This window comes from Channa argus, chromosome 6 (genome assembly GCF_033026475.1).
Source record: "Channa argus isolate prfri chromosome 6, Channa argus male v1.0, whole genome shotgun sequence".
NCBI lineage: Eukaryota > Metazoa > Chordata > Actinopteri > Anabantiformes > Channidae > Channa > Channa argus.
This window is the reverse complement of record NC_090202.1, coordinates 14,778,116-14,797,285: the sequence shown is the minus strand read 5'-3', so window position 1 is coordinate 14,797,285 and position 19,170 is coordinate 14,778,116. Positions and strand designations below refer to the sequence as shown.

At 41.5% G+C, this 19,170-nt stretch overlaps 1 protein-coding gene across 14 annotated transcripts in view; it reads left to right on the top strand.

Moving 5' to 3' along the window:
• mecom (MDS1 and EVI1 complex locus) overlaps nucleotides 1–19,170 on the top strand; it is a 127,865-nt gene that overhangs the window by 37,348 nt on the left and 71,347 nt on the right. For 13 of the 14 annotated variants that reach the window (XM_067506822.1, XM_067506828.1, XM_067506826.1 and 10 more), the window contains exon 2: nucleotides 3,134–3,477. In XM_067506822.1, coding sequence (XP_067362923.1) covers nucleotides 3,134–3,477 — 344 coding nt within the window. The remainder of the gene's footprint in view (nucleotides 1–3,133; nucleotides 3,478–19,170) is intronic. The other variant, XM_067506829.1, reaches the window with a different exon arrangement.

Genomic DNA, 19,170 nt, shown 5'->3' with positions numbered 1-19,170 from the left:
AGATAAAGGGGAGCATATTTTTACAAAAATATATTTTAAAAAGTTACATGCCATAGCTTTAATGACAGACAATAGTTAGAATTGACAGAAATAGAGTAAGAGCAAGAAAGATAGTAGTGTAGAAAAAAAATAAGAGGGGGTGTTGACTATGTCCACAGGTAGGTTATTTCTCTCTGTAAACATATGTATCCATTTGTCCCGTGGGTGCGTCCCCTTGGCATCCCGTCAGCAGTGGCTGGGTCACACCTCCATTAGGGGCTTTGTCACAGTGATTAATAGCTCTTTCTATCATCTTTAATTCACTCCCTGATGATGGCGGCCCTGCTCACTGCTCGGGGTAATTGTGTGATGTATGATTCCACCCAACACCTCGTGGCAGAGGTGAAAATCATTCCACCCATGCAGATACCAGGCGCAGGAATAAATGTTTTCCCTCTTAATAAAAATTAATGAATTTGGCGTGAGCATTTTCACATATGGGATATAAACCTGTGTGTGCATGTCTGTGTTTATGCACAGTGTCATGCTGTTTTTCCTATGCTATTGGTCGATCTTAAAGCAGAGATGATATCATTTTCCTTATTATGGCATTCTAAAGCTTATCTGTTGTCTTTTGGTTACATGGATTTTGTATTTATTTACTTACCCTATGTTGCTATCATGATGTGCCATCTATGTCAATGCAGCCAAGATGCTGTTTCAAACTGGAGTTCCCCTTCTCTACCCAGAATTCTCCTGCTTTGATGAAGGGCGTCAGCTTACAGTGATGAAGTAATCTACATTACTGAACAAACAAACAAACAAGACAATTTGCTTCAAGTAGGCAAAGATACACAGAAATAGACATACACACATCCATACCGATTTGGTCATCTGTGTAAAGTGTCCCTGTACTGCCCCACATGTCAGAGCAGAGCTGTAGTCTTTTACTTATCAGTCATCTGCACACAAGACCAGAATTTCTAAAACTCTGAACATAGCATATTTGCTTTCGGCCAAAGTTTACCTTACAGAAACATATATGTTTATGAGCTCAAATGCTCTCGTTGAGTCCGGTGGAACAGGGGAATTTCTGGTCTAAATCAAATATAAACTTGGAGGCCAGCATGAAGGGGGGAAATGTCAGAGGAGAAACAGCAATGGAGGGATACAGTTACCTTTAAAAGCTCTTGTCCCTCCACCATATGGCAAGCCTCACATCCAGGACTATAACCACGTTACACAGTCTCACAGTGCTGAAAATCATTACATTGACTCCCAGAGTCACATTGGGTTTCATGCCCGACCCAACTCAGCAGAGTCTTTAAAAGACTTTCTCCTCAAACACGCTGGGCCCACACAGTGTGTGTGTCAAACACAATAGTTTTTCAGACACTGTGATAGGGTATTGCTGCACACAATGACTGAGAAATACTTAAGTTGTCGACCTGGTTCAACAAATACACGTACAATACATAAGTACTATATAACACAAAAACAAGACAAAACGAGACAGCTGATTCAGCAAAATATGTTTGTGCATTTTTTTTTTCGCCCACAGCAAACACACATTCTGACAGAAATTATGATTCTCAACTGGCAGAGAAAAATAGCTCAAAATAGTTTAACTACATGTGAAGTAGTTTTTTCATTCCCTTTCTTCAGAAAATGTGTTTCGATCTTGCTATAGTGGAAGTTACACGTATTTTAAAGATATTTGTATACAATCTGCTTCACTTATCTATTGCTTTAAATAATGTTTAGAAAGAGTAGAATGTGTAGCAGCGTAAAGGAGGGCTAAAAAAAACGTTAAATGATTGTCTGTGTCTTGAGTTAATCTCTGAGGTTAGTTTATGACCACCTGTGGCCAGTGACCCCATCAGTCCCACAGAATCATGGTTACTTAATGGCCAGTGAGCAAGAAGCTCGTGTGTGTGTGTGTATGTTTGTGGATCAAAGCCTTCATAGCTGACAGCGCAGCGGTACAGTGTCACACAGGCAGCAATTTAGGAATGTTCCTCAGCACAGGGATGGGTTGTGGAGCCTCATTAGTGGAGCCCTCTCTTCCCGTGGTCTGTCAACCTGCGTTAGGCATAGCCCACCACAGATGCACACTGGGGGAGCAGTGGCTTCCTGTGGATCATTTCCGGCTTGTGGTGTCCGTCTCTCTCACCGTGTGACACCTGGCTAGCAGTTTGTCACGCTAGCTGGTATCTTTATTTGTCTGCATACTTATCTGATTGCTTGACCTTTCTAATTTTGGGGAACTTGTCTTCAATGCCTGTATGCTTTTGCATGTAAATGCATCTATGTTTCTGGTTTCTGCACTTTATTTTAGCTTGCTGAATTTTAAGACAAATATGTTTGAATTTTTAAGACCCCAGAGCATTGATACTTGGTCCATCTGCATGCTATGTCAACCCTGTGAATGATTCAATAACTCTTTCATTATCAAGCCCTGCCAGCCACCTGTGCCACTCTGAAGAAGCCCAGTGTGGGTTCAAGGGTTGTACTTCTATGTCCTGTTTCACTCTATTCACAATTAACCTCCATGTGCTTCCCTCTGTTTGCACTGTACAGCAGTGAAAGAGCTCAGGAAAAGGAAATATAAAACAGTCAGAGCTGTACAATGCAGAGTAGACCCTGCTTAGCCACCCTGGCATCAGCTCAACAAAATGGCAGACCGTACCATGTTGTTGTAGAGCTTGTTTTTAACTCCAAAAGAGTTAAAGTCTTTTGACACGTTCTGTATTTAATATAAATTAGATCTGCATGTGTGTGTGCGTGTATGTGTGTGAGAAACAGGTGTGTTCAAGTTATAGTCTCTTGCCATTGAGCACAATCCAAACAGAATCAAGACCTTTTGTTTAAAACCTCGAAACAAAAAAAAATTGAGAAACAATCCTTTGTTTTCAAAACCATGTAATGCTTTAATAAGCATTATAAAACCATTTAAAAATGGTACAGTACATTACACTTAGTATTTTTCGCTCATTCATCCTCCACAGTTACAATAAAATTAAGACAGAAAGTTTCTTTAGAGCCATTGTCATTGTAGGCAGTTTCCTTGTTTTTATATTCCAAGAGTTACAAATATGTCACTTTTCATCAACCGTACACAGAGACTCAGACACAGAGTCTGTTTCTTTTGCAGGTGAAGGTGATGATGACTTTACCCTTTATCCGTCTGACATCTTAGATGATGTGTGTGGCTCTGACGGTGATCCTACAGCCAGTTCCACCCTAGCAGAGGACCCAGCATCACCTCAACTCTCTGATGATGCAGCTTCACCCCAGAACCCCTTGTCATTCCCACACCAGAGCATCTTTTTACCCCAAGATTTATCCATTCCCCTGGAGTTTGAACTGCGAGAGTCAACAGTTCCGGATGGGGGCCTGGGCATCTGGAGCTGTAGGAAAGTAAATGTTGGGGAGCGCTTTGGACCATATGAAGGAGAACACAGGCCTCATCTCCAAGATCCCACTCAAGGCTGGGAGGTAGGAACCAAACATAATATACATAACAGAAGAGTTCATTGTCATATTCTTAAGACCTTCACACACATAGACGATTGAGAGATGTTAATGTTTCATTGAGTGCTCTGAACCAGTTGAATAACAAGGATTCAGAAACATTTTCTGTGGTTTAGAGATTGCAGAGAGAGTAAAAGACATTTTCTCTCCTTGCAGCACAGCAGCTTGCACTTTGGCTTCAGGTGTATATAAATATTGCAGTTTCTCTGTACACCTTTTGACAGGCAGGGGTTCCTCGGCCAGTATACGCTTCAGCATTCACAAGAGTCTTTTTTAATTTTTTTCCCATGTCGTCATAGTCACATTTAGCCTAGTGACCACAAGGCTGTTGTTGCCGTTTGTTGCCCAGTGATGTAATGCTAGTGCAGTGCCAATGAAAAAAAAATGGGAGCTGAGGTTGTGCTCTTAACTCAATTAAAATGAAAAGCCATAAATCCCCTCTTCATCCCAGTTAGGGACCCAGTGTGGCTATTGGCAAATCACATATTGGTCAGCTGGCACAAAATAATCGAATGCAGGGTCACAGGACAAGGTCAAAGGTTAGTTGTGGTCTCTGTCAGTGTCAGGCTAGTTCAGTTTTATGGAGCAGGACAAACGGCCAGCAGAGTATCAGTTTCATTTAGTCGCCCAAAATAGAGCCTCTATAATTTGAATGTGAGAATTTAGTCCTTATTTTTTGGCCTTTGTCCCTTCTTAGGACAGAACCAAGAACTCATTAAGAATCACTGACCATGCAGTTAATTAAGTGAAAAATCACAATTCAATAAAGCATTCTTTCTCTTACAAGAGTTTCCCGAACTTCCAAAGCCATTTTATTGTTGCACTTTAAGAATGAGAATGTGTTGGTAAGTATCAACATTGGGCCCATATAAATAGTTTTGGATTTGGACTGCTGCTCGTTTGGTTTGCATTATAGCGCGCAACTCTAGCCCATCGGCTCTGACTCAGTGGTTTTGGCTTGAATGAAGCTAAAATAAATTTCTTTTCTTTTTTTTTTTTCTTTTTTTTCTGGACCACATTTCCCCAGAAACAACTTCTCCCTCATTATCAAGTGCTGGGTAAGGCTCAGTATATAAATTTCTCTTATATTAAAGTGAGAGAAAAACTCTTAATTTTGCCCATTTTCATGACACAGAATCCTAATAAAGTCTCTGTCCCTCCTGAAGAGATTTACAGCCAGTTGAACAAGCTCTCTGGGTTATTCTTTTTCCCAAGGATGGAAATAAAGGAAAAAGAGGTTTCATGAATTTTAATCTGGTTGTAATTTATGGGAGCTTGAATAATAATATGTATTTAAAAAACTGAGGAGCTGGGATGTGAGTGTGCATATGTGTGTGTCTATAGGGGCAGGCGTGTGGCGGGTGGGGCTGAGGGGAAAGATGGGATCCTAGCGAGGCAGCACTGTATCACAATGTTTAATTACCTTCATGACAGCAAGCCATAACTCTTTCCATTAAGTAAATAAGTTGTAAAGAATTTATGATGAAATACCACATTATTCAGAATGGATATTCAGTGATGACATCCCTCTGCATTAAATATGGTAAACGGCACTAAGCCCTCCTGACCAACCCCCCCCCTTTTCCTTTTCCATGCCCACCCGCTTACCATCCCTCACCCACTACTCACCCTCCCTCCCGCCTGTAAACCGTCAATATGCCAATAAGCCTGCTGAGGGTCTGTAAAAATAAAATTGATTTGGTAAATGTGAGTTAAGATAGATATGTTTGCTTTCATCATCAATTCCGTGTGCTGCAGCGAGGTGATGTCACCAGCCGGGGAGCGATAAAGTGGCGCTCCCATCTGGAGCGTTTGATGGAAGGCCCTGAGCGGCTCAGGCCAGTGGTGACAGAATGGGAGAAGTTTGTCACCACGGAGGCCACTACTCCTCAGCGCCATCACCATAAATTTGGGGGCTTTATTCATAAAGGTGAAGAGTGAGTTATAGCATCCATGATGCTTTATGAATACAGGAATGGTGACTTATGGGAAAAATAGCTTCAGTAAATAAGAGGTAGAGATGGCAGCAGTGAGGGGACTGTCAGGCTGAGACACTCACTTCGACTGGTGTATGCAGAACTCTAGTTGTGACTGTGCGAGCAATCATATGCCTCATATGCCCACTGTTTGTTTGTGTGCGTATGTGCATGTTTATGAGCCCAGATAAATTTATCAATTTATCAGTGACCACTTTTATCACACACACACGTCATTTTTTTGCAAATCAGTGCTGTAATTTCTACTGAATAACAGAGATTTTTTTTTATTAATCTAACTCAATAATCCACTCACTTTGTAAAACAGGGATTTACCTTTATATAAAAATAAAATAAAAAAATATTAAAAAAGAAAATGACATTAGATTGAATTTTACAATAAATAATTAATTTTATTTATCAATTATTACCTAATATGAAAGTCTTTCACCAGGATAAAGTGAATTACCCATTTTCTGAAGATTTAGTCAAGTTTAGCACTTACTCACAGGTTGTAATTTTAACTATTTAGTTTAATTATTGAATTTGTTATCCCAGATAATTTGACCTAAATATAAAACACAAACTAAATGAAATAAAAGCTTGAACTGAAAAATATTGCACTCTGTCTTTCATGTGATGAATCATGTGTGAATCGGGATATAGTGCGCTGCACATGGACAGAGCATTTGCATGAATTTCTCCATGGTTTGCTTGAAAATACCCTTAACGCCTGGATGCCCACCAGTCCATATTCTGCTGTCTCTCTCTCTGAGTCGTTAGGCACATTGAAATTCAAACTCCATTTATGTCTGTCCTCTTCTCAACAGCAGCAACAATAAAACAGAGTCCGGGAGAGAGTTATCCAGCACTCAATGAGGGCTCACCCAAACTCACAACCCCACGGGATTATGGATCCTGGGCTTAGAAAGCTGGGTGCCTCCTGCTGTAGGAGCGATGGGCGGAGCAGGTTAGGGGTGCAAGAAGGGGGTGGGGTGGTGAGTGGGGCGGGACAGAGGCGCTTAGGGCCTTTGTGAACTACTTGAGTGAGAGGCGGAGGTGAAGGTGGAGGCAATAGTGGCAGAGGTGGGGAGGTGGGAAGGGAGATTAGCAGTGCCGGTGAATGGGAGTAGGGGATTAGGTGGCCAGCCAGGGTCTTTCCTGACTCTGCCTGTCTCCTGAACCTTCTGGTTATGAAAGGATGGGAGGATGGAAGGAGAAGAGGCAGATGCCTTCTCTCGGAGACCCATCCTTAACTGATGTCTACTTAGATTTCTTTTGATCTTTTGAGAAAAATAAATAAGATAGTGTTTATGATGTTAATTATAAAATTTTGTAATTAAAAAATAAATAACATTTTAGATTCTAAAACACTTTTGGCCTGAACAGCCATACTTACCATCACCCCAAACACCAAAAAAAGTTTTCAAGCAGTATTGCATCTGTGGTGTGTTCCTTTCTACTTTTGCTGTTTGCCATGCAGAATGAACTCAAACAAAGGTCAATCCTGGAGTCAAAGTTTTGTATCTCTCTATGCTCCATGTGTGTCCAGAGATGATCTTGTGTGTACATGCATATGTGTGTAAGACAGAGTGTGAGAGTGTGGATGGAGAGCATTTTAGAGGGCGTGTCTTTTGTGCACGGATAAGCCGCTGTCCTGAATGAATGCAGATGTCTCTGGCTGGCTGTCTGCCTGTCCCCTGTGTGCTGACGGCCTGTCACCCTTCCCTGTCACAGCAAGAAAGAGCCACTCTCAGTCCTGGTTAAAAGCTCCTTAATCCCCGAGCCCCTGCCACATACCATCCACTGTCAGCAGAGATGGCCCTGCCCACAGCAGAGCTTAGAAAGGCAGGCACTAGGGATGAACTTCTCTGTCATTCAGGCACCTCTCAATGGACACACATCTTCACATTTTCACACACATATCGTTTTTAGCAATTCAAAGTGAAAAAAAATCCTGCATCTGCAAAGGCAATGTGAATGCCGGTTGTCAATGTATTGTGCTGCATGAACCACAGCGGCTGCACTGACATCATTGTGGGACCTGTTTTCTCTCATGAGAAGAGCACTAACTGGCTACTGGGACACTGTGTAATAATAAAGGAGCAGTTCACAACACACACTTGGGTCTCATTGGCACTTAATGAATTGCAAAGAAGACAATAAAGACTATTAAAATCTGCTGTGTGAGACCGGATAGTCTGAGGAGGGAAATGTGTCACCATGTACACAGTGTTCTAGATAAGAGACTGTTTAACTGTTCTTTGTCTTAAGCAAGAGCTTTGCTGCTGAGAAAACACTCATTCTTTATTTATATCATCTTTAATTGCACTTACACTTAGGCCGCAGTGTTTGGCCGCTTTGTTTGTGCAGCACTGACCATGGGAGGTTCTGGCAGAAGCATGTGACATGTGACGCAATCGGTCAAGAGTATCCATTCACCAACTGCACATTACTGTTGGATTACTTTATAAAATTTTCCTCAAGATTAACTAGACCAAAAATAAAACAGTTGCCATTGGGATCTCTTTCCAGAGTTAAACAATTCAGTCTGTATTACAAACCACCCGACTGCGTTTTTGTATATCACAATAGTATATGAAACTACTCACCACCACCAATGCCTGATCTGTATATGTCGCAAACTATTTCTTGGGACAAGTACCTGGATGGATCTGAGGATAAGCTAACCAATGAAAGTGGGTAAAGTGGTAAATATGATGTTGGAGGGAATTGTTTTGCTGAATTTGAGCCTAATGTAGTAATTTAATTTGGAGAAAAGACTGAAGGTGGCTAACGTTTCTACTTCCTTTAAACCTAGTTTTATCCAAACTCTGCTCTACATTCCATGCATGTGGAGAAAGTGTTGTAAATGAGAGTGTCAAAGTTAAGTAATTTTCTCAGCTGTGTGTGTCTGTAAGTACTTTTTACATTTAGTTAAGTAGCCAGGTTACAGTCGTCTTCCTCAGGAGAGCTGATTTCTTAACTGTCGTGCAAGAAGGAAAGCTGGTTTCCGAAATGAGGGTAGGGGATTAGGGAAACTTGGTTTCTCAAGGTAGACTTCTGTTGGAGAAACCAATAACCAGGTTTCTTAAGTGCATGTAAACACCGTTCACCAATTACCAGAGAAAAATTATTTCACCAAGTACCCTGGTTACATGTAAACGGAGTCTGTGTGTTTGCTTTTGTGCCTCTTTGTGTCTAAGGAGATGATGAGTTTCTCAACCAGTGTAACTGGAGCTTGATTGTCTTGAGGCAGAGTGATGCCCATTGAAAACCCCGAAGACAAAACCAGCTGAGGGTCCATCTCCCTGCCTCTCAGTTGATCAGTAATCCCTTCCTTTGGGTTAATCTGTTGTTTGTCGGTGCTCATGTGTGTCAGTTTTTGTGTGTGTTTTGGTGGACGAGGTGGTGGGGTGACAATCTAATTTCATATGAGAGGAGCTACATGGACATGGCATAAAAGTAAAGAGAGTGTGAGCTAGGATGTGTGAGAGGATTTTCCTTCAAGAGTGTGGGGTAGGTCAAATCCCCCACTTTATCTTGATGCTACTTCCAGTCTAAAAGAATGGGGGGGGAAGCTATACAAATTTCTGATTTCTACCTCATTCTTCAGCACTGGACCCCCTCCTTCTTCATCTCCTCGTTCTCCCCCTTTCCCTGTCTGAGTTCCCGGCAGGGAGGGGAAGCTAGGTTAACTAACTGAACAAAGTCAGAGTGAATTGCAGAAGGACAAAGGCGGGTGTGAGTGGGGGCTCTGCCAGTCTGAAGGTGTAGCCTGCAGCACAATACCAGGTGAAGGAGGCTCTCGTCAGGGGTCCATCCAAGCAGGCCAAAGGTCAGGGGCCTTATTAGATCTGAAGTGAATAGAAGGACTTGTTTGATTAAAGAAGGGGGTCAGGAAGGAAAACTGTTTAAAAAGCTCAGAGGGTGACATGTTCTCCCCCCATTATATCTGACCAGTTACAATGCAGACCAAATTCTAACTAGCTGGTAGCTCATGGCTCACACACATAACACACTCCGAGCTGAAAACAAGAAGCTGATCTGATCACAAACACATGCAGGGCAAACTCAGTAACACAATGACAACCGTCTAGACAGCCACAGATATAAGAAGATTTATTTGCAGGTGCAGTGGCCCAGAGATATAAATGCCACTACCTGTAATACACATTTACATTTATATCATCTATTCTGTGCTGTTATGGCAATCTAAACACCAGATATAAACTACAGGACTTGTTGAAGTAGGGAAGCTTCAAGGCCACTGTCAGAGCCATTATTTCATGATGTTTCTATGTTTTTAGATGATATACAGAAGAGAGTAAAATCAGAATGGCATGTAGCAAAGTTCCCAAGATTGAGCTAAATGCACTACTAAGAATTTGACATTTATGCGACCTACCAGAGAGCCTTTAAGCTATTTTTAAGTAATTTTGAGTGAACCTTTGACTAAAAATGTTACACTGGCTGCTAACTATTTACAACTCTATATGCAGTATATGCGGTAAGAGTACTGAAATAACATTAGGGAAGAGGAGAAGGGAACCTGTAAGAGCTTATGACTCCACCCAGGTTAAGAGCATATAAATCAAACATAGCCCATCAAGCTACTAAATATTAAAATGTGCCATTATTCACATTCACATTCACATACACAGATCAGCAACTCTTTTTGTTTATGTGCAAATACCCACCAATATATACCAACATACAGGTACACACACACACACACAAACACACACACACACACACAAAATGTGCCCCCTGCACTCTGCACAGATAAGAGTGAAAATGAGGGGACCCCTAAACAGCATACAGGAAACAGAGGTGATGAATTCCTTGTGTGGGGCCACAGAGTCAGGCTCATAGATACCTTATCTAGGGGGATTGATAGTTGAAGGGCCTTCCCTTAAAACACATTACTGATTGTTTCCAAATGTCTGTCGAATAGGGAGAATTACAGAGAAAGGGAGACGGAAACTCAGGGGCAGAGCTTGCAAGCTTTTTATTGGTCCTGTTCAGGGAAACAGAGAGGGAACAGCAACTCTGGCCTTGCTTTCGTGCCCCAAGTTGCTGCTAGTGCTTAACTATCAATCAGATCACATTACTAAAGCAGTAAATCTAAGTACCGGTTAACGCAAATAATCAAGAGCTAATACTCCTCTACGAAACCACTTTGTCTGTCTGTGGTTGTAGCTGTGCAAACAGGCAAAAGCCAAAGCCCCCATCCTCTTAGCCTCTGCCAGAGTCGGCCTCACTCTCACAGCTAATAACCTACACACAGTCACAAATTCCATGTACTTATATACTGTTCCCATGTATACCTTATAGAATGTGTACATCAGTGTGTATTATGTATGTGTTCGTTCACATGTTTAAATCTCTTTTCTGTCTCTGCACTGCAGTTCAAAGAATAATGGGACAGCGTGGTCTGGTTTGAGAGCCTATTACTTGGCTAAGTGCTAAAAAACGCAAGCCGGGCCACGTTCAGCACAGTTACACTGTACCACTGTTACAATTACTCCATATTGCTGCCCCAATTACAGTGGAGGAGGTCCAAAACCAGAACTGAGAACTGCCAGTTTGAGAGAGAGAAAGCAGAGGCCCCGTGTGGCAGTAATGAGGTCTTAACCCCGACTTTGCTCTATTATGTCATAATGCTTTAATTCGTGCCATATGATAGGCTGCTGTGCACTCCTATGTTATTGGAAAGTCAATATTTGTGAGCTGATGCCGTCTGTTCCTCTTAAATGTGACTTTGGAGTAACAGCAAATAGGCATAGATTTCTGATGTGCACATGATTGACAGAAGGGATAACCACCAAGGTTGGAGGATATTGAAGTAACTGCTTGCTTACATAAATTTTTAAATGATAAGATAAATAAAAGTGTCACATCGACCTTTGCTGATGGATACTTTAGTCTTTGTCACAGATGCAGTACTTGTCAATCAAATAGTAGGATCCATTTAGTACTACCGTTATTGACACGTATATATGTGTCAATAACACCACCTTCTTGTTGACTGAATCCACCTGATCCAAATAATCAATGTTGGGTGGTGTAGTGTTAGCTGGAAAGCAAACAGAGCTGGGGATGAGTGCCCCTGCCTTAATGTATTACTAATCATAATAAATGAATACATTACAGTGTATAAAGCTACAATGTTATAAAAAGGAGAAAATTACATTGTTGGTGCTTTATATTTAACTTTTAGTTAAATGATCTGATGTCTTTTTCCATCATTGCCGAATTTACCTGAGACCAGCTGCTCCTGATGGCATCACTTTGCAATCAAAAACATTTTTCTGGCCTGCTGTTACATCAAGCACCAATTAACCAGCAGCATATTATTTATTATGTTGTACAGTGTTTGAAGGTCACATTTTAAATTAGTTTGGCTCTCATATTTAATGGGGTTAATTACAACAGTAATAACCCAGTATCACATCCTGGTCAATAATTGTTTTGTAATTGCTTTCAGGTTGCATAATGACGATACAGTCCATCAGTTCTTGTCATTACATAATTACAATAGAGGATTTTTTATTGTGTTTTCTTATAAATAATACTGACTAAGTGGATACTATCTTTTGAAATAAGGGAAGAATTAGTATGTAAAACTAAAGAGTAATAAGAATAATAACTAAGAATAATGCAAATACAGGGACTGAGAAGTGGCTACAAACATAAAAGCTGTTTCTGTTAGTACTGGTACACTACTTCTCCAGTAGTCTTTTGAAAGTGTACTTGCAAAAGTATTTTTCAATACTGATAGGCTACATATGCTGCAAATCAGACCTAATTCGTGCTCTGCAGAGTAACATTTTTTGCTTATGCTAAGAGTAATTTATGCTTATGCTACGAGAGTTTACATAGGAATCATTTAATTATTCTTAGTTGCACCAGGTTTTGCAGTCCATCTTTCATACTGAGCATTGTTCATTGTTAGAAGATGTAAATTGAGCCATAGAAGAGGAATGCCTATTGGATATACTGGACTAGACATCCACCAAACTGTATGCTCATATGTTTTTTATTATAGGTTTCTGACTGGGGCTCTGGATTGAGCCCTGCGCATGTCAGTCAACCCTAAATCCCCAGATGATTGCAGATCAAGCCCCTGAAGACAGTGGGGAACAGATACTGTTTCCCATCCTGGGAGAGACTGGAGGGGTATGATTGATTGGCAAAGAAAAAAAAGAGTTAAAACATGCTAATGCATATAGACCAAGGGGGTAGACTTTGAGAAGACAAGATAGGCAAGACCAGACATTTAGACCGGATGAAAACAAGTTTGACAGATGAGGCAGAAAAGAAACAAAGACAGATAATAAAGAGACAGGAGTACAAGTGAGAGAAAATCAGTCAGAGTGAATGAGAAAAGCCAGAATATGCCAAGGAGGTGGAGAAAGAACTCCATGTCCTGTCTCTGGTATGTGCCAAGGGAGACCGATATCCTGGTGGAGTGTTCCCAAGTGTCCCCCTCCAGTCTGTAATAGGATTTTCCAAGCTACAGCAGGTAGTCTGTGAGGGAACATTTTTGGAAGACGCTAACAGATAAGGGTTAATGTAGCCCAAAGGTTCCTTCACTAAACAGGTCGCTCTGGGAGTCTGTTGCTCCCTCCTTGTCAGCCTGTGTTGTCAGCACCAATAAATCACAAAGGATTTCTTCATGCAAAACTCAGTGGCCATTTCTGACATCTCCAACAAACTAATTGTTGTCTCCAGTGCTGGCAGGCACTGTGAAGTCCTAACGAGTTAGCGTCTTCTGCGCAGATGAGAAATAGTTCTGCAAAATCAATTCCTCAACCAAATTATGCTTTGTCATCAGCCCAGGAGAGGAGAAGAGTAAAGAGGCTTTGTCTTTTGAAGTCCCTTTATTAGACCGTTGCATAGAGAAACCAGACTGCTGTCAAACTGTCACTACAGAACAAATTGTCCTGTCAGGCACACATTACATGTGATCTGTTTTTACAATTATTCCCAGAAAGTCATTAGGTCTGCCAGATAAGGCTCCTTATAATTTGTAAAGAAAAGGGCCACTGGCCGCCAGTTTTCCAGTAAGGCCAAGTCTCCTTCTTTGTGCAGCAAGGAAAGTCCTTTTTTTGTTTGTTTGTTTGTTTTTATATGCCATCTGGTTGATAGTGAGTTTAAGCTCCTCCAACGTTACAGTCCAAGGTGAGCACTTGCACAAATTCTTTTTGACACACCATGTAGCACCACAGAAGGCAGCACAGAAATCCTTTACATGAATTCCCATGTCACCTGGGTTAGTCTGCCTCCTGCAAACCATCCAGTGCCACTGTGTCATGGGCTTTTTCAGAATGAAAAAGAAAACGTTTGGGGCATCCCTGTTCTCTAACTGGAGGACGTGAGATGTACTGTAACAAAAGCTCTTTTCTCTCAATTTAACCAGGTCTCCTTTTCTGTAGCAAAGGGTCTGTAATGGAATCTGAGTAATCTTTCTTCAAATTTACCTATGTTAGCTTCACACTCTGGAACTGCTGTCCTAGTCTTGGCAGCAGAGTGGGAGGTATATTGCTGACAAAAACCCCAAATCTGCACCCTGCCAACCTTCCACCACTGCTTCAGAGAGTTTAAGTCTTTTTTTAAAATGTCCATTATGCCCAGAAACTATCAAATCTCTGACAGAAGCTCTTGCAAGAGTTTGTTGTTGAATTTGTAATAGGACTTTTCACATGCTGAAATGTTCCGATCTGTACTGACACTATAGTCAGTGACTGCTTTTACATCTAACTGGGGTAGTAGGAAAATCCACCTTCTCAGGTAATCAGGAAACATTGTTTACATGCACTTAAGAAACCCCGTGACTGGAAATCTCTGTATAGTTGCAGAGTAACGTGATTGTTCCTCCACCTCTGGCTTATATTGAAAGCCTATAGCTACATTCTGACTTTGTGTGTGTGTGTGTGTGTGTGTGTGTGTGTTCATTTCACCGCAGAGTGACAGTGCAGGGAGATGGAAAGGAAAAAAAAAGGTGAGACACAGGCAGTTCATCCACCACAGGAACTTAAAAAAACCTGCAAGGGGAAAGTGGCTTATTTAAACAAGTTTGTAATGAGGTTTGACTTAGTTACATAGGTCAGGTGGGCATGGTTTTAAAAACGAGGCAGCTTTATCTAGCAAATAGTAAAAGTTAGAAAACATTTTATAATGCATGAACAATGTTACTCATGTAATCTGTATTTGTAAGTATCCCAAATACGATAAATATGTGTCCTAAAGTAATTCTTCATTCTGATGTATGTTTTTTTCATAACATCATTTATTTCATTTAAAGAATAGAGATCCGTGTTGATTAGTATCTGGATCAGAGTCATAGTCCATGCTCTCTGCTTTATCTCACATCTGGCTATTTGGCACACACATTCTCTGTCCTTCGTTTGTCATCAGTGTGATCCCTGTCTACTCAACTGACAGAAATTTCTTCGTCAAAACTTTCTCCAGACTGTGGTTGTGACATTCCTTGAGTGCCCTCTGACTGAGGACTGCTCAGATTCTGTCACCAGAAAAACCTGCCTGTCTACGTTTAGGTAAAAATGTGACACTACTGCTCTGAGTGCTTATCTGAAGTGCAAGCTGTCAGAGCCACATCAGCTGCCTGACTCGCCACGGCCTCAGATACAGCACCAACTACTGGGCCCTCAGGTCTGGCCACCACCTGCTCTTTATATTAACACGCAAAGCACTTTTGTTCGGGATCCCCAAACTTAAAACGTTTAATTTATTGTGAACTAGTGTTACCATGCCTCACTCTGGAGGATACTAAAAGTGTTTCTATAGGTGAGTTCCAGAATATGGAAAATCTTCCACTTCAAATTCTACACAAGCTTTAGTTCGAAACTGTACGTTCTAAACTCACAGTTTTAAATCCACCGGCAACTTTTTCAGTGCTACAGAGGTTATTCTTTAATACTTTGTGAGGAATAACAGACAGGAAATACACGACAAACCCCATAGAGGGAATAAATAATAGTGCCACTCTCTATCAGATCAGGAACATAAAGCTCCACTTTTATTAACATAATTACCACTTTGTTCATTCTAGATACATCAGTAGCTTATCATGTCCTATCTGCTTGCTGGCAGCCAGCAGCCAGAGACAATTCATTTTCCCTGCTGGATAGACAGAGGTGGCATCTCAGAGGACACCATTCTTCCTAAATACCAGACATAACCCCTGGATTATTATTACAATCTACTGAAAAGACTTGTCTCTTTATAGACATCCAAAACAATATGGAAAAGAACATAGGTGAACCTATTTAGGGACAGAAAATAATCCAGAACATTGTGCCTTTCACACATCCATATCACATTCATCATGAGAGGAGAGGAGAATACATTGTCTCCAAGAGACTTATCTGTTATCTGTATTCTCCCCTCCAACTGTTCTCTTTCCCCAGGCTGCTTTATGGCTGCCTCCCATCCCTCCAAGATACTTTATGAGAGGTTTTTTAATGTCTTTAGAGTTCTGGGCAGCCTCTGATCAGGCTATACAGTGCCCATCTCTGGCCTTGAGTGACAGTGGGACCCGGTCCAACAGCCACCCAGGACACAGAGCCATAAATCATCCTTCTGGCACCAGGCTCCACTTCCTGAACAGCTACCAGTTCCTGGAGGGGACAAAAAGGCCTTTGTGGGCTCTCGGCAGTTAGAACTTCTTCTCTCTTTGAGGATTCTGAGGTTTATGAACGATGCTCAGAAAGATTTTGGAGGAAGTACAATTTACACACATGCTCTTTGTTATCTATTATTAATTTGGTTTAATAAGGCTATGACTAAACTTTGCCTAATAGCTACTGAATGTGAAACCTGTTAAACAGCATGCCCTGATCAGATCAGCCGCTGTTTGTTTACATACATTGCCATGGAAACTTTCCGTGGACATTACTTCTTTAAGATAAAGTCATCAGCTTTCATTTTCTGCCAGAGTCCAACTTGGCAGTTTCATTTCTGTTAATGTGAAGAATCAGACTGCTGCAGCAAACTTCGCCAAAGGTGGCCTCCCTCCCTCCTTTACATTCCTCATTTCCACCAGTCTCCATCCTCCCTGTGTGTTTGGATGGCTCCACCTCACTGTCAGGCTGTGAGGGACGGCTGTTTTCCTTGCAGGCCAGATCAAGACAGGAGATTGGCCCCAGGGGGCCCAAGGATGTGAAGCTTTTGACACGTCCCGTAAATCTTGAGTGTCCCATCACCACTGCTCAATCTGTGAACAGCAATGAGCAGCAATGAGAACACCAATGAGGCGTAAGGATGAACATTCCTCAGGCTCTTCTCACGCACAAACCCTTGGGTTTTGCTTGGAAAAAAATGCTTCTCTTTTGCTTTTCTGACTGAAATTGCTGTCCACCTCACCAAAAAGTCTTTCCAGCCCTGGTTAAAAATATCGCCAAACCTTACCATTTTAGCCATAAACATTTTCACAAGAAGGCTGATTCATTGAGTTGTGCAGAACATTAATATTTGCATAAAATTGTGAATATAAAATGGTGTTTCCTTACTGTCTATAAGAAGTCGCTACAAGTTGTCTGTGTTCTCAACCCAACAGCATGGTGCTGCCTATTAACGTAGCCTTACATACCCTTCCAATAATCTAGACAATATATTATTATGTGTTGAGCTTTGTGTAGTATGTATTTTATGTACCTTTTTAATATATTATTATTATATATCAGTTTTGAAATTTATCCTAATGTTTTCTGGGACCACTTCTCTATAAATGTACTATCAATAAGACTTATTCCTAATACTTAAAAACATCTGTATGACTCTTTTTCATTATCATTGTATTTGTTTCCTCTTTATAAACATTTACACTATACTTTTGTGTGGATCTGACAGTTTGCAGAACACCAACAGACACGCAGTCCTCTTAAGAAAAAAAGGAAGTTGAAGAGAAACTACAGATAAAAGAGGTAGACAAGTTCACAGACCAAACAACAAATAAACAGTAGACAGACTGGGCCCTAACCCAGCCCATGTGGCCTCTTTTCTCCTCATCCAGCCAGCCACGTTAGCCAGATTTTTCACCCAAATGGAAATGCAGGCTGTCACTTCAACGCAGCCTCCAACTGCTCTGTCTGTCCAATCCGTCACAGCACGCCGGCGGCCGCGCAAATAGGCCTGCCACTCTCACTGTCATCTGAGTAACGGATGTCCCATCGTTACCACAGGGTGGGACCAGGCGGCACTCAGGTCCACTTTCGCTCCTCTCACTCCTACTCATTTTTCCTCCGTCCTCTTTCCACTTCTTCCTCTACACCATCTCATCCCAGACATGGGTTTTGTGAACCTCTCTAAGAGTTTAGGTGTATGTGTGACTGTATGTGATTTCTTAAAGCAGACACTTGTGTATTTCTTTCTATGTGCTATGAATAACCCCCCCACACACACACACACACTCTCCCTTCCACCCTATGCCTCATTCTTCCATCAAGACTCAAAAGCAGTAGTATAATAGGAGCAGGGGTGGTATGAAATAAATTGTGTCCTAGACTGGTAACCTAACAGCCATCATAAATAATGTAGACCTATTTGAAAGGGAAGATGGGGCATTAGAAGCTATTTACACTGCAGGAGTCACGCTATTGATCAGTGTAGGACATCCCATAGATAAGAATGGGATGATGTCATGGTTATTTATGGTGATTCCTGATGGTAAGGCTACAAAAGGGATTTCAAGGCGACAGCATCATCAGTTTTGCGGGATATGGGGAGTTTCATGCATTTTGTCATCAATGGAACAATCAGCAGGATGGTTGTGGGTGGTGTGGTATAGCTGGTGTGTTCTTCTGTCATATTCAACCATGGACTACACATACAGACTTACATGGACATACAATATTCAACTGTACACACACACACACACACCAGACATGCATATAGACATCCACACAATTCAAAGACAAATGTTACTGGTGTGATTAGGGTCTGTAAAGACTGGGGAGAGTAGATAGCTCAGGGGAGATACAGTACATCTCTGTCTCTCTGCTCCACATACACCAGCACACACATACAGAGACTGCAATAAAACACTGATTTTCCCATGATGTGCTGTGAAGTGAGCCAAAGGCCATATTCAATATATGTCTGAGACAGAATTATCATCCAGGGATCACTGGTTAGGTCACATACTTTATGTACGTGAGCCTCAGTTGTGTTACATGAGTATTGTCTGTATGGAGACTGGTTAACATTGGGTTCCATATTTGAATTGATGTCCGCCATGCTGTAAAAAGAAAAAATAACAGAGAAATACTGGTAAAAATTTTTAGGCCGTTGCAGATGGACCTGCTGGTCACCTATCACAGTTTTGGTAGTCAGCTGTGTTGTATGTTCATCTATCCATCCATTATCTTAACTGCTTATCCTGTTCAGGGTCTCTGGGGCAGGACCCTATACTAGCTGTCATTGGGCAAGAGGCAGGGTACACCCTGGACAGGTTGCCAGTCGATCTCAGGTCCAACAAAGGTAGACATGCACAGGCAGACAAACATAAACAGGCAGACAAACATTCACACCTACGGACAATTTAGAGTAACCAATTAACCTAACGTGTATGTCTTTGGTCTGTGGGAGGAAAACCTGGAGGTACTCGGAGGAAATCCACACAAGCACTGGGAGAACATGCAAACTTCACATAAAA